The sequence below is a fragment of the Haemaphysalis longicornis genome, unplaced genomic scaffold (assembly GCF_048455015.1).
Source record: "Haemaphysalis longicornis isolate Haplotype H1 unplaced genomic scaffold, Haemaphysalis longicornis Haplotype H1 scaffold_2, whole genome shotgun sequence".
Taxonomy (NCBI): Eukaryota; Metazoa; Arthropoda; class Arachnida; order Ixodida; family Ixodidae; genus Haemaphysalis; species Haemaphysalis longicornis.
In genome coordinates, this window is record NW_027526295.1 from 272042761 (window position 1) to 272057361 (window position 14601).

Below are 14601 nucleotides of genomic sequence, written 5' to 3' on the forward strand. Positions count from 1 at the left end.
GTAGTGGAGCAAGCCAGATTCTGAATGGGATTTGAAGCCCCTCATTTTAGTCAAATGACATTCAAACACTAGTATAGCAGGGGTACTACACAGAATCACCTTAGCCCTCACACAAGTTTTGAACAGGCACTTCATGAAAGAATAATTTATGTACTTTCACATTACCACCTCATGCCACAAGTATGGATCTCATAAATTTTTTGTCATCAGTAACTTACCGCTGCAACAACAGCAATGGCTTTTTATTACCAGGTTACCATTCTCAACACCAATCACACCTCACTCATACCGCCTCTGAATCTACAACGCGACTGCCATAGAATGTTTTCCAATGCACACACTGTTCATTCCTGCTGTAGCGCATTTCGTTTGACAGCCACACACCCCCGAAGCAGGCAAGCGCAGGTGTCCTTGCGACAAGCAACACCTCGACCATTTATTCAAAAAAAAAAAAAAAAAGAGCAAGGTCCTCGCAACAGCACACGGAAGTTCACTGTCTGTCATCTTCCCGGGTGGCACAGGGTCTATCACAGCCGTTCCTCCACAAGCCACCCTCCCACACACGCGTGCACACATACGAGCATACAAAGCAGCTACCGCAGTAATAGTGGCAACACTAACTAGCAGCCGGGCTGGGGTCACTTCTTGTTGATGTAGACCACAATGGCGCTGGTCCCCCGCGACACATTGTGCGTCTTCATGTGGACCTGCAGAGACTCGACGTTGACAAAGTCCCGCTGGCACACCTCGCACGTCGCCACGGGGCGCACGGGCTCGTGCTCCTGCTGCACGTGCTGCCGCAGGTGCAGCTTGCGCGTGAAGCTCTTGCCGCACTCCTCGCAGTGGAAGGCGCGCTCGCCCGTGTGCTTGCGCATGTGCGCCTGCAGGCCGGCAAACTTGGCGAAGCCGCGCGAGCACACCTCGCACGTGTGGGCGTGCTCCCCCGTGTGGGTCTTGGTGTGCGAGGCCAGGGCGGTGGCCGTGGAGAACTCCTGCGGGCAGATGTCGCAGTGGAACTGGCGCTCCTGGGCGTGCTTCTTGCGGTGCGAGGACAGGTTGGAGGCTGTGGAGAAGCGCAGGGGGCACAGCTCGCACTTGTAGGGCTTCTCGCCCGTGTGCGTGCGGATGTGGCGCACCAGCGTGTTGTTGAAGGTGAAGGAGCGGTTGCAGATGTTGCACGTGTAGGGCCGCTCGCCCGTGTGGATCTTCATGTGCGCGTACAGCGTGGAGGCCGCATTGAAGCGCTTCTCGCACACCCGGCAGGCGTACGGACGCTCCTTGGAGTGCGAGTTCTGGTGCACCTGCATGAACGGGAGAGAGCGGGGTCATGTTATCCCCACCGATACGCTCTAAACCAAAATTTTCAAGCCCACTTAAGAGTGACCCGGTTCTATGCACACACTTCTAGCAGCTTTTACAGCCTTGGCAGCAACTATAGAAAGCATGCAGCAAAACAGTGGAACTGTGTGGCAATACCCTGTAGAAGGCAAATTAAGTGCACTTGCTTGCACAGGTGTTTGACAATGTCTCACCTGAATTATGCCATTGTATGCTCAAATCTATATGCGAGGTGGTCTCCAGAAGCATAATTCTGCAATTTCACAACACAGCTGTGCTTCCAAGACAAGCGGAGCAATGGATTTTCAGCATGTGTAGCATAATATGTGCGCATACTTATAGGCTTTATAAAAAGCACCTGTACGTGCAACAAAAGCACTATACTATATGCATTATCACTGCGCTGACAGAACACAGTGGAAACCAGCAAAGTGTTTCCAGATGCTGTATTAAAGTGACACTGAAGTGATCTGTAAGCACTGTGGGATTACGAGCGCAAATTGTAGTCTCGAGTCTCTAGGCCACGTTTCGACCACACTCGCTGCGTTTACACGAATTTATTTAGAAGAAAAATCCATTCGAAACTGCTGTCCTCCTCTCGGCACCCTCCTTGCCGATTTCCTATGACATTTCGTATGACGCTCAAAGGAGGTGGGTTGGCTTGACTGCGCTGCTGCACGGCTCGCCGACCCTCCGACCGAATCAGTCTGCCCAGCGTTTAGTTGGTCGGCCTCCGGCAGGTTGTCACAATGCGTTCACTCAGTTGAAACTAAGCCACGACACGTTTGTGCCTGGAAGGAAGCTTCGCTGGCCGATACGCTAGTAGAAAAATCTAAGGCCATTTAACTCTTTCGTTACTGCGGGAAATTGACCAATTTTGAGGGGTCTAACAAAACATTTTTTCTGTGCTATGCATATTGGTTAAGCACATATTCGAGTGACATAAAACGCAGATGAGTCCACGCCCTTTCCAATGAGACCAGTTGTAATAATGTTTTCATAAATAATAATTTCAAAAAAAAAAATTATCAAATTCGAACTTTTTGTCCAGGCGTCGAAGAAAGTAAAAAAAATAGCAAGTTGTGTATAATAAACCACCAGTAGCAGAAAAGATTTAGAATATACATTTTGTAGGTAAACATTTCAAAAACACGTTCTAGAAAAAAAATTGAGTTTCCCGGCGTAAGTGAGCGTGTGCGTAAGCATGTGTGCATGCTGCTCTTTCGGTATACCGCGACCGCGCTAGGTAAGTACGCCGCACATGCCGGTGCTGCTGCCCAGTAGAAGAGTTTACAGATCGGTGCATTCAGTCAAAACTGCAGCGCTTACAAAATTCACTTCTTTTCTGAACAATACAGAGTCCACAGTCGGTCTGAGTTCTCCACTTCACGGACGCTCGGGCCGTGTCCAGTCAAAACGGTGGCCTATGTTTACAAACAAATGAAGCGTGTGGAAGGAGACGCCAATATGCCTGCATGCTTGGTGATCGTGGTTCAGCGCACTCAACTATGGAGCTTATGCGAAGAAATGAACTGTATCAAATGCGTATCGGTCACGCTGAAACTGAAACCGAAACCAGTTTATTGGGAACTACTTCGCGCAGTAACACAGAGCAGTTTTCCCCCTCTGCCTCCCTCCGTAGCTTTCGCTCCATTGCCACAGAAAGTTGTCCCCGAGTGTACATTGCAGCGCCACCTAACAATTCCGAAAACAAACAATTACAAGGCTGTCGGAGACTTTGTCAGAGTAAACAGTTCTACTAAGAAGCGACACTAGACTTTCGGAAATACCCTCGGACAAAAACGAAACTGGCTGGTGAGCAGCTCGCGGTGTTCAAGGCCGATTGGAAGCGTTCTCCTTGTCTGAACTGATACCCGACGACTTGGTGTTATCTTCTGAATTTCAGTGGAAGCTGTTATTGCAGAAGTAAGGCATAGATAACGTGGATGCTTGTTTCGAGGAACAGTAGCGGGCAATGGAGGCGCCATGGCAATGGAGCTTGTAGTTGGGTAACTGCGTAGTAGCGCCAAATATGAATTTCACAAGGCAAAAATGAAACCGAAACTGTTGGAAACTGGCTGAAAATGCCAGGCCCACTTGCTAGACATGCGGGGGACCATCAGGAATAAGCTTTGGCAGAATAAAGCTACCCTTTCTCCGAACAAGAGATCACTAGTGAATAGCTGGTGTCATTTTCAAGTAATTATCACCTCTCAACGCTGTCGGATTACAAAGCTGACAACATTATTTTATACTTGACTTGCCAGGAGCCTTTTGATAAAAAAAAAAATTATGGTAATGTAGCCTAACCACGAGCGGCATGCTTTTTTTATCAAGTGTAGCAGCCACACCCCCTTCCTCAGAAACACGCGCACCTCAGCTCGCAAAAAACGCCGTCAAAAATCTCAATGTCGCTGGAGTGAGAAAATTTAAACCGATTCGAAAAGTGCAGTGCCTAGACTAACCACTGGCTGCATTAGGTGTACAAGAAACGACTACAACATGTCGAAATAGGCAATATAAATCATCGATCACCGGTGATCGATTTGAATAGGCGTGGTAACGAAAGAGTTAAAGGCGGGAGAAGAGTCAGCAAAGTTAATATAGGTAGTAAGGAATTAAAATCAACTGAAACTTTCATTTACAGCGTAATACCAAGGTGCGAGAAGCACTTTTTGCGCTGGGTGAACCAGTACAGCGGCTAGCAGCATGCCCACACATTTGATTTGCGATCGCTTTTCTGACTAAGGAATGCGGTCGCTAGGGATGAGATACTTGTGAAAATTTGGGGGCACCGCACGACCATTATTTAAGAAATAGTTTCCTAAGCTGCTTGGAATGCTAAAAGCAAACAAAAATGTAAACAGGGTATACCGTATAGGCTTTATATTTCAATTCCTCCCAGCACTGGCTTATGGCCAAGTGGTCTGAAGCATTAAGTTCATTGTTTTGCAATTCACATGTTCGAATCCCCAATTGCACATTTATTTTCGAAGTTGATTTCTTTGTTTTATGCCAATTTTTTCTCTACTGAATTCCCCAATTTCGCAACGCAATGCTTATTGCTCCACAAGCGAGTTCGCGGAACGCAAGCAGACTGACACTGACGCGCTGGCGAGTTCTCGTTGGCGTGGTCTTGCCATGAGCACCGACTGCTGGCAGCCACAGTCCCAAACCAACCGACGACCCTTGGCCTGGTGCGAACACGCGTCTTTTGATACAGGCACGAGCCAGGCAAGCGCCTAAGGTGGGAGAAAAGCACACTGCATTTGGGCGTCTCCGGTGACATGAAGGGCATTCGTCCAGTGGGCACGCCTGCCTCGTCTTGTGACTGTTACCATTCTAAGCCAAGCTGGCACGCTTACCTGATGCATTTTACAGCCAACAGCATGGCAGAAGCACGGTATGCCGATTACCAAGATATCGGGAATGCCCAGCCAACAATGCCAAGCATGCTGTTCCACAGAATCGAAACTGGTTTGAATTCCAATCTTGGACATCGTCCAATCACAGTAGCATGCCATATGGACATCACTGCTTTAGCTGGTGTGGCCGCTGCAGACCGGTACTTTTTCTTCTTTCAGGCTTTATAAAATAAATATCGCCTTATCGACGGGGTAAACGATACACAGCGTGTTTATTTGAGCCAATCTATGCATTGCAAGCAAAAACAGATGCTTGACAAATTCACTTCAGTGTCCCTTCAAGTACCGATAACAGGGATGCTACTGGCTTAGGCCGCTTTGGAGCAGCTTTTGGAGCAGGCAAAAATGCGTTTCGGAGCAGGTGTTGATGGAAGCAATTTTAAGACACGTACTGCATTCATGATAGACCATCGATAAAAGCACACTCTCCAAAGACAATATAAAATTAAAGAACCCAGAATTATGGATATTTTTGGATATAGACATGGACACCAAATGGATATTTTGTCTCCATTTTCGTCAGTCCCCTGAAGAATTTCTGCATTGAACTTCGCGCAGCGGCCTGCACGCACGCACGCACGCACACACACACACACACAAAAATGCACTGATTTACTGCAAACAAACTAAAAATTGCTCATTACTACAAAAATCTTATGTAAAATTGAGCACTATTGGAAGGCTATTGTGCGAGTGCTGACCAAAAACATCAGCAGCGCCATGGCTTCAAGCCGCCATTTTTGGCAACAAACATGCAGCACCAGGCTGAATCTTGCCCCTTCACGACACGTTCGCCGCAACCAACCAAAAGTCCTTTATTATTGACAAGGCAGCCCATTAAAATCCAAAATGAAAAATTGCCTGTGACGCTGCTGCATTGCAACAATAATCAATGGTAAATCAGCCATCGCTGTTGTACCCCCGTTACACGGGCACTTGCAACGGCCGTGGGAACTGAACGGTGGTAGCTGTGCTCGCACAGCACTTCCCATGTTCAGTTCTGTATGGATGATGTATCGCGGTACTCTTGAAATGGTACCTCGCGAACTGAAAAATATTTTTTTCTATGATTATTTTCTGCGGTGCTTGTTGCACAGTGTACTTCTTTCACTCGTCGCAACCATTTTTTGTAACAGTACTGCATAACATTTAACCGATCCAATACGATTCATGGCGTTGCAAATCGCTGCGCTTGTTGCAGTTTGCGCTTGTTGCTTGTTGCAGCGTCCCACCTCACGATCCGTCGCTTGTACTAACCGCAGCACCGCTGTCCTGCCACAAGTTAATTTGCAAATGCGTCAGCAACGGTGTCCACATGAAGCGTTTTTTGCGTTAGTGCGCTCGCCTTCAGCGGGGACACGTTGCTGGGCGCAGCCATCTTGCCCATCTGCAGACGGAACGGAGACCGGTGACCTCGGTCGGCGCTGATTGCCGTTGGGTTTCCAATGGCGCTCGCGCTGCCATGCAACTCCGCCTAACTGCCGCTAAGGCCAACTTGCGCTTTCGTAACGGCCGTTAAGGTGCCCGTGTAACAGGGGCTCAAGTCAGGGCAAAAGAACCGCTCTGTCATTTGTTCGCACGCTGCTATGCCTAAACACAGTCATAAAATAAGATCCCCATCGACCTGCAGTGGCACACGTACAAGGAACGCAAAGTACAAGTAAAATGTCTGAATCTTTCAGCTTTGAAAACGCCATCGACAAGGGCTGTCGACAGGCTTTGCACTCAGTTGTGCGTACCAGCTGCAGTTGACGTTCACACAGCAAAACGCATCATCGCCGTTATCGCAACAGGGCCCAGTTTGCCATAACTTGGCTCAGATTGCGTCTCGTACACAGGTGCTCCGCAATGTCGCTTTCCATGGGGAACCTCAAGTATACTCGGTTACAACTCAAGAACGGCACCACCTCATGTAGTGTATCACTCCACCAAAGCGCCGGACCCGTGACGTCAGTGCGCGCGTGTTTTGAAAGGAGTTTGCTATGAATGCGTGATATCGTCTGCCTTGTCTCACGCAGTTTGTTTGTCGTCACTGGAGTCGTTTATAAGCATATTAAGTCCACAAAATCACGGGAACGGCTCGCGTCATGTTCAAAATATCCCCAGTAACGCCCTACTTGCGCCGCGCGGAGAAACATCCGTCTACGGTGATAAGGCACAGCGACAACTTCCGGTGCCGTTCTTAAGTTGTCACTGAGTATAGTTAGTTTCAGTTCGGAAAGTCGTCATACGCCCTTGGGCGCACGTTGGGCGCAGACTCGCCAAATTTTGAGGAAATGTAGCAGGATGTAGAAGCCAGGGCACTTGGGCGCAATTAGGCGCAATTGGCACAGCAGTAGCATCACTGAAATAAACAAGTTATTCTTGAAAGTAGTACTGACACGAAATTTCAAAGCTGGGATAAATATGTAATAGGCTTCCCGTGTATATGGGGAAACCTCCCAGCAAGTTTCAACAGTAAACTTTCGGTATAACATATTTTAAATCCATTTCAATCTTTGCGCGCACGAGAAAACGCAGAATGGATACCCCTTCGCAATTGGCATCAGCATGACACCATCTGCTCCTCCCGGCCCCTAACTGCCAACATCCCTGACATAGGCAACGCGCTGTCTGTGGTTTGCGTGCACTGCTCCGCTGTGTGTATCACGTTACAGTTTTGGGACTGAAGTCATGCTGCCTGGATGCATGAAGATGGGTAAACAACGGCTGGTCTGGACACGCGCAATCCTGTCATGGCAGCCGCCTCAATGTTCGTTTTGTTGAAACTGAAACTGACATGAATAAACGAGCCTGTAAATAATTATTTACGCAGCGATTGACGGTCCAATGTGCCACTCTATCATTAGTGGGCTGGTAGGTGTAGTGGACGCGCACTTCACGGCTCAGCTCGCTGAAGGTGCCTTTCCCACACTTGCTCGGGCGGTTCACGTTACCTGAGCCGCGGGATGTATGACGTGTGCCTTATCGTGTTTCACGCCTGCAGGTTTCACGCCTGCGTCGGCCGCTCCGCCATCGCCATCCATCGCCATCGGGGACCAGGGGGGTTTCACCATTTCTCTTCGCTTAATAAGGCACTTGAGTTGATCGGTGTGCAATCTTATCGTCGCTCGTCAGCCGACGACACAGTAGTCACGCTTAACAGCGGAAGAAACGTAGCACGAAAATTTCGTGTCAGTATTCCTTTAAAGGGACACTGAAGTGAATTTGTCAAGCTCCCGTTTTTGCTTGCACTGCGTAGACTGGCTCAAATTAGCACACTTTTCATCGTTTATCCGGTTGACAAATCGGTAATTACAGTGGAATCTCGGTCATACGAATCTCAAGGGGCGGCAAAAATATTCGTATCACCCGAAAATTCGTATCATCAGAAAACGAGAAAAAATGGAAATGTGCTGCGCATGCGACAGGCGGCGGCAATATGGCGTCGGCTCTTGCCGCGAAGAGGTGCAGGTAGCTTCAGCAACCGCTTCTAACCTTTTGTTAAAACGGAGCTCAATGTGTAAATTAAATTGCTCATGCGGGAAAGGAGCTGACAGTATGGGAGAAGCACTATAAAATGTCATCTACGCCAAATCTCCACCGCGGAGGTGGCCCAGCCTGAGGCGCGCGTCTCCCTATTGGCGCAAGTCGTGAGGCTCCTCCCAATGCAGTTAGCGGTAACCGAGGCAGAGGCTGGCGCCTGGGTGCCGGGCTGAATTGTCAGCGCGGGCGTCAAAAGAACGCGCGCTCATCGCCGACGCGACGCGCGCACACGAACTCAAGCCTGAACCGCATGCCATTCGGGCGCGTCGGCGTTTGCGCGCGCGTTCTTTTGACGCCCGCGCTGACGATTTCGCCCCCATGTCAGATTTTACATTGCTCGTAAAATGACGCGCGACGCGCGCGGCAGTGGGAGGAGCCTGCCGACTTGCGCCAACGGGGAGGCACGCTCTTCATGGCGGCAGTTTGAAAGCGCTCCGGACAGCCCGCTGGCTCCGCCGGAGATGTTTAGGCTTACCACGGTGGCGGATATTTGATAGGCGCTTTCCCTAGCCGCGCGGACGATGCTTTACAGTGTCGTTTTCAGACTCATCAGCTCCCTTAATTCATAAGCAACTTCTTTTGTTCTTTAAAGAGCGGTCAGAAGCGGTCGGTCGAGCCACCCGCCCTACTTCGCGGCCGTTGACGCCGCCATGTTGCCGCGGCTTACCGCGCCGCGCGCCGCATGCGGGTGGTATTCGCGGTGGCGTCAGCGCGCCTGTGGCTTGCGCGGCGCGTTTTCGTGAGCAGAAAACGCTCCATGCAGTTCACGCTTAATGATTTTGTGCCTGCGTGCGACCAAGGCCACACGGCCGCACAAACACTCCCGCCTCCCGTCCACGCCGCAGTCATCTGCTCGCGGCTCGCGTGTTCGTATCACCCGCACCGGGTGATAAATGCGAACGGATCATCCGAATTTTTTTACATTGCGTACAATGCATTTTGGCCGGGGAATTTTGAAAATTCGTATCACAACGAAATTCGTATCAACCGAATTCGTATCACCGAGATTCCACTGTATTTTACAAAGCGCGAAAGAAGAAAAACTACCATGCGCGGTTTGCGGCGGCCGCACCAACTAAAGCTGTGACGTTGGGAGGAGCGGGCACCGTGATTGGACGATGCCCAAGGTGAGCAACCAAACAAGTTTCGGTTTCGGTTCTGTAAAACACAACCGGTGGCGTTGTTGGATGGGCATTCTCAATAACTCAGTAATCATCGTACCGCGCTTCTGCCATGTTGTCAGCTGTAAAAATGCATAAAGATAAGCCTCCCAGGACGGCTTGGAATCGTAGCATTCACTAGCCGAGGCCTGCGCAGTGCATGGACGCCCTCCGCGTACCCGCAGACGCCCAAATGTCATGCGCTTTTCCCCCATATTTGGAGCGTGCCTCACTCATGCCTGTACCGTAAAAAGCGTGTTCGCACCAGGCCAAGGGTCTGTTCATTCTGGCCTGTGCCCACTGCGCGCAAGCAGTCGGTGCTTATGGCACCAGCACGAAAACGAGAACTTGCTAGCGCGCCAGTGCCAGCCTGCGCAAGTTCTGTGAACTAGTTCGTGGAGCCATGAACGTTGCGGCCCAAAAAAAGGTGAACTCAATGTAGAAAACATCGGCAGAAAACGAAAAAGTTAACTTACAAAAAAAAAAAAAAAAAAAAAAAGCATGTACCCGCGGGGACTCGAACCGTGACTTGCAAAGCACTTGCGGCGACATACCTAGCGCCCCAGACCACTCGGCAACGGTACGGGCTCCGCCGACCTTCGTAATATAAGGTATATATATTGTACAACAAGTTTACACTTTTATTTAGTTTTGGCATTTCAAGCAGCTTAGGTGACTATTTGTTGTATTGCGCTCGTGCAGTAAGCGTCCCCCGAGTTTCCACAATAGCTCACGTCTAGCAATTGCATTTCGTAGACGGAAAAGTGTTCGCAGATGCGTAGTCGTGCTGCTGACTGCTGTGCTTGTTCGCCCAGCGCAAAAAAGTGCTTCCCGCACCCTATTTTTACGCTGTACGGTAAAAATATCAGTTGATTTTATTTCCTTAGTACCTATATTGACTTCGCTGACTCTTCTCCCGCCTTCAAGAGACCTTATATATTCCTACTGGCATACCGTACAGTCAGCGAAGCGTCGCATGTGCGCTTGTGCAGCGCTTGTGTGAAGCGACCTTGACTTGGAGCTAGATACAGAGTACAAACTAACGAAATAAAGAAAGGCATATTCTTCCATTCACAAACGTGTTGTGGCTTAGTTTCAACTGATCGAGCGAATTGCCATGACCCGTCGGCGGCCGGCGGACTAAACGTTGGGCCGACTGACTCGGTCGCGGAAGGTCGGCGAGCCGTGCAGTAGCGCAGCCAATTGCCAGCTCCTCTCCTGCTGACGACACACGAAAACGCCGCAGAAAATGGGCGAGCGTAAAGAGAGAAGGACAGCATTTTCGAATTAATTTTTCTACTAAATAAAATTGCGTAAACGCGCCCAGAGTGGTCGTAACATGGCCTGGGGACTCCGGACTACAATTTGCGCAAGTAATCCCGCAATGTTTACATATCACTTCAGTGTCCCTTTAAGTCGACAATGCCTGCCTGTTTGAAGCATATCAAGGCTGTACAGATATGTATCTGTTAGTGGGTTGATCATGTTTCTCATGCTCACTCTTTATATAAAAAATACTGCTGCATACTGTCGGACAGTCTCACTGTCATTCTTTTTTGCGCTTACTGCAGCCCTGCTAGTTGTACCGTATTTACTCGCGTAATGAACCCACTCGCGTAATGATCCCTCCCCCCACTTGTCTTCTTGAGAATTTACTTTTTTGTCACTTTGAATAAAAAATGCAGCTGGAATATGTTTTTATCTCAGCATGGTTGCTGATCCTTTAGACCATCACAGTAAGTAACTCGATCACAGTAGCCAGCAAAGTTGGTTTAAAACAAAAGTCTGACCTCTCCATAGCGATTTTAGAGTTGGTTCAGTTCCGAAAGATGCCTTATTTGCTGAAAAATCGCTAATCAAACGCCGATCAAATGTGATGCAAGCAGCGCCTGCGGCCGCTCTTTGTGTCCCGATAAACCGGAAGCAAGTGAGGCAGTGGTGATGTACAGTGGTATAGAAGCAACCAAATACAACGCTACCACATACCGAGAGGTTTGGCCAGTTTCAGTCAAATCACTAGTGCTTTCCTTCCTGAACTCCCACGTCCTTTGCAGCTCCAGACCACCAAGCAAAATGTTCCTTCATGAGACCCGCGTTCAGTATTGACGCCTTGTTGAAGAAGAAATTGGCACAGCTTGCACTAGTGGTGCAAGGCTGGAGCTCCGTCGAAGACACGGATGTTGCGCCTTGCATGGATTTCCGAACTTGCTGCTGAGTTCTCCATGACTGGCACGCCCGGATCGTTTGTATGCAGGCTTTCACATCTCTCCCAAAGTGAACCGCGTTAGCACACGCTAGAACCCATGGCAGCCGGCTTCGCAAACTCGGCGTCTGTGCTCCCACTTCCGCCGCGAACGCACGTCAACTGGCGAGGAGCAGAGCACGCGAGAGATCCCGCCACAAACGCTGGGCACAGTGTTCTCGAAGGTTGAGCTGACCGACGCTCGGCGCACGGTCACGTGCACTCAGTGCTTTTTTTGCAAGCACCTCACATGGCGTAAGCCTGGACGACGCCGGGAGCTCCTACCGAGGCACACGCTCACATGCGCTCAGCTGGGCTGAGTCTTCTAGTAACGCTGCACGGCGGAACTAAAAGCTTAAACAGCTCTGCTGTTGAAACATATTGTCCTTTTAAGGCCCCACAAATGTTGGCGTCGAACCAACCGCTCATGCATGGCTTGCACACTTCCTCGAAAAGCAGCACCGCTGCCCCAAGTATGGACGAGAAATGCCATCCAGTGGCAGCCAGGAAAGACATTGTGCACGCCAGGTGGCGGCACCTGTTTTCATGTTTTCACTATTTTTTACCCTATTTTTTGAAGAAAGCTACGCCTAAGAGTGAGCTTTGCTTTCCTCTACATTCTTGGTGAGCTAATTTATCGACCCAGAGCAACTAGTGTATTTTGACTTCAGTGTCCCTTTAAAAGGTCACGCCTGCTCAGCTAGTTTTGGCCCACAAAGTGCGGTGGCTCAGTGACTTCCACATTGGACTGCTGAATCCAATGACGCAGGTTTGATCCGTGCCACAGGGATGATTTTTGGACAGAGGCGAGAAACGAAAACACCCTTGTGTGAAGATTTCTGCGCTGGTTAGGAATCCCCAGGCAGTCTAAAGTAATTTACAGCCCCCTGCAACTACGGCAAGCATCATAGCCCAAACATAGCTTTGGCACACAAGACCCCAAAATTTGAAAACGGTGAATTTTCGGCCCCACGCGGCAGGTTAGAACAGCCAGCTCTTTCAGCGAAGCGGCCCTTTTGCCGCTCACCTTGAAGTTTGCGGGGTCCTTGAAGGTCTTGGAGCAGACGGAGCACATGAAGGGCTCCTCGCCCGTGTGCCGCCGCATGTGCACCTTGAGTGAGGTGCTGTGCCGGAAGCACTGGCCGCACACCTTGCACGGGTAGGGCCGCTCGCCCGTGTGGATGCGCCGGTGCCGGCGCAGGTGGAACACCGTCGTGAACTCCTTGTTGCAGTCCGTGCACGCATGCCTCGGTCCCCCCCCGACACTCAGCAGAGCCGCCTCTTCCTCCACGCTGCTGCGGCCGCTGCCGCCCGCCATTGCGCCGCCCCCCGCGGCCGCCACGTGCTCCGCCAGGATGCAGTGCGCCTGGTCGTCCACCGTGATGATGTCGCCCAGCACCCAGATCTCGCTGCTCTTCTCGCACGGCTCCACCTGTCAGGGGGAGGGAAGAAGAGGAGGAGTGGGTTGGGTCTCGACACACGGACGGTTTAGCTCTTCGCCTCCATGTGAAAAGCAGCCACCACAGCCAGGATGAAACCCTTGGCCAGGGGGGAGAATTGGGAGCGCATCCTTTTACAGCAACTAGAATGCAGAAGCTATGCATATGTGGTGAGCAATGAACAATCCTTTGACAGCGTAATGAAATCACTGGGACAATAATGAGCCTACAATCCTCTCGAGATGCTAGACTCGGTCTCATGCATTGCTGCAGCAGTCTGTGTAACTGGCTGGGCTTGTAAGAAGAGCACTACCGTATTTGCGCGATTCTAACGCACCCCGATTGTAATGCACAGGAAAGTTTACACCAAAAATTAAAAAAAAAAAGTTTTGCTTTGATTACATCTACAGTCGAATCCCGCTACAACAAAATTGACGGGACGTACGAAAAATTTCGTTGAAGCGAAATCTGCCCCAACACACCACGGAAAGGCCAGAAAAATAGCCCCGTATGTTTCCACATCATTGGCAGCATAATACAATGTTTAGAAAAAGGAGTGAAGCACAATAACGTCACGTTTATTCAGATAACAAACATACCAATAGTTATCTGCTTTTTACCTGCACGCAAAGAGCGCATTACGAAGGGGGGTGAAGAAATGCAGGCTCAAAACGTATTGCTGTACAACATGGCGTTGGATCCACCGAGATAGCTGCTAGGCCGTCGGAAGCCCCCTTCTCGCTTGTGGCAGGAGCAGTGCCGTTATCTTATCCTCTGACAGGGCACAGCAGCTACTGACCTTGGCAGGCAAGACACGCTCACTTGCATTTAACATGACCACGCACTCACAACTAAAATAGGATGACTTGGCTTTAAGACCAAACACGGCAACATGATTGTTGCTCTTGGCTATGAAGAATGGTAGAAGGAAAACGGCAAGGACAGCTGCTTACAACGCATACATGACGGTGCCGCGCGAACAGCGGAGCACATTCGTGCGATTTCAACTGCATACGGATTGACTGTAGCTCCGGCTTCCGGCTTGGCGAACCGGGCCTGCGCCTCATGTAAAGATGGCCAGCCACATAGTTATCACCATCAAACAATGGCGTCCACCTATGAGTTCTTTTTTTGTTTTGGGTGGCGGTGTGGGCGCACCGCGCATGTTTTCGGTGAAACTAAGCGTCCTGAATGTATAAAAAGTTTAAACCAGCCCAAATCATCGAAAATTTCGTTGAAGCGAAAGTAAGCATGACAAATGGTTCGTTGTGGCGAGGACTTTGTTGCATTGACTTCTATGGCTAGCTGAAGGGGAATTGGAAATATTTCGTTAAAGCGGAAATTTCATTGAAGCGGAGTTCGTTGTAGCGGGGTTTGACTGTATTTGTATTATTGGAGGCAATCGTGTACATGGAAATGCTGCTTGCCTCTTTGAAGCCAATTTCGGGTTTGAGCACGATTGTAAAAACAGA

General features: G+C 49.8%; 1 protein-coding gene across 1 annotated transcript in view; it reads right to left on the minus strand.

The window, feature by feature from the left end:
• Positions 1-448: 448 nt before the first annotated feature.
• LOC144168642 (uncharacterized) overlaps positions 449-14601 on the minus strand; it is a 43223-nt gene continuing 29070 nt past the window's right edge. The window contains exons 4-5 of the mRNA XM_077697587.1: positions 12718-13122; positions 449-1301 (exon numbers count right to left, since the gene is read on the minus strand). Coding sequence (XP_077553713.1) covers positions 639-1301; positions 12718-13122 — 1068 coding nt within the window. The 3' untranslated portion in view covers positions 449-638. The remainder of the gene's footprint in view (positions 1302-12717; positions 13123-14601) is intronic.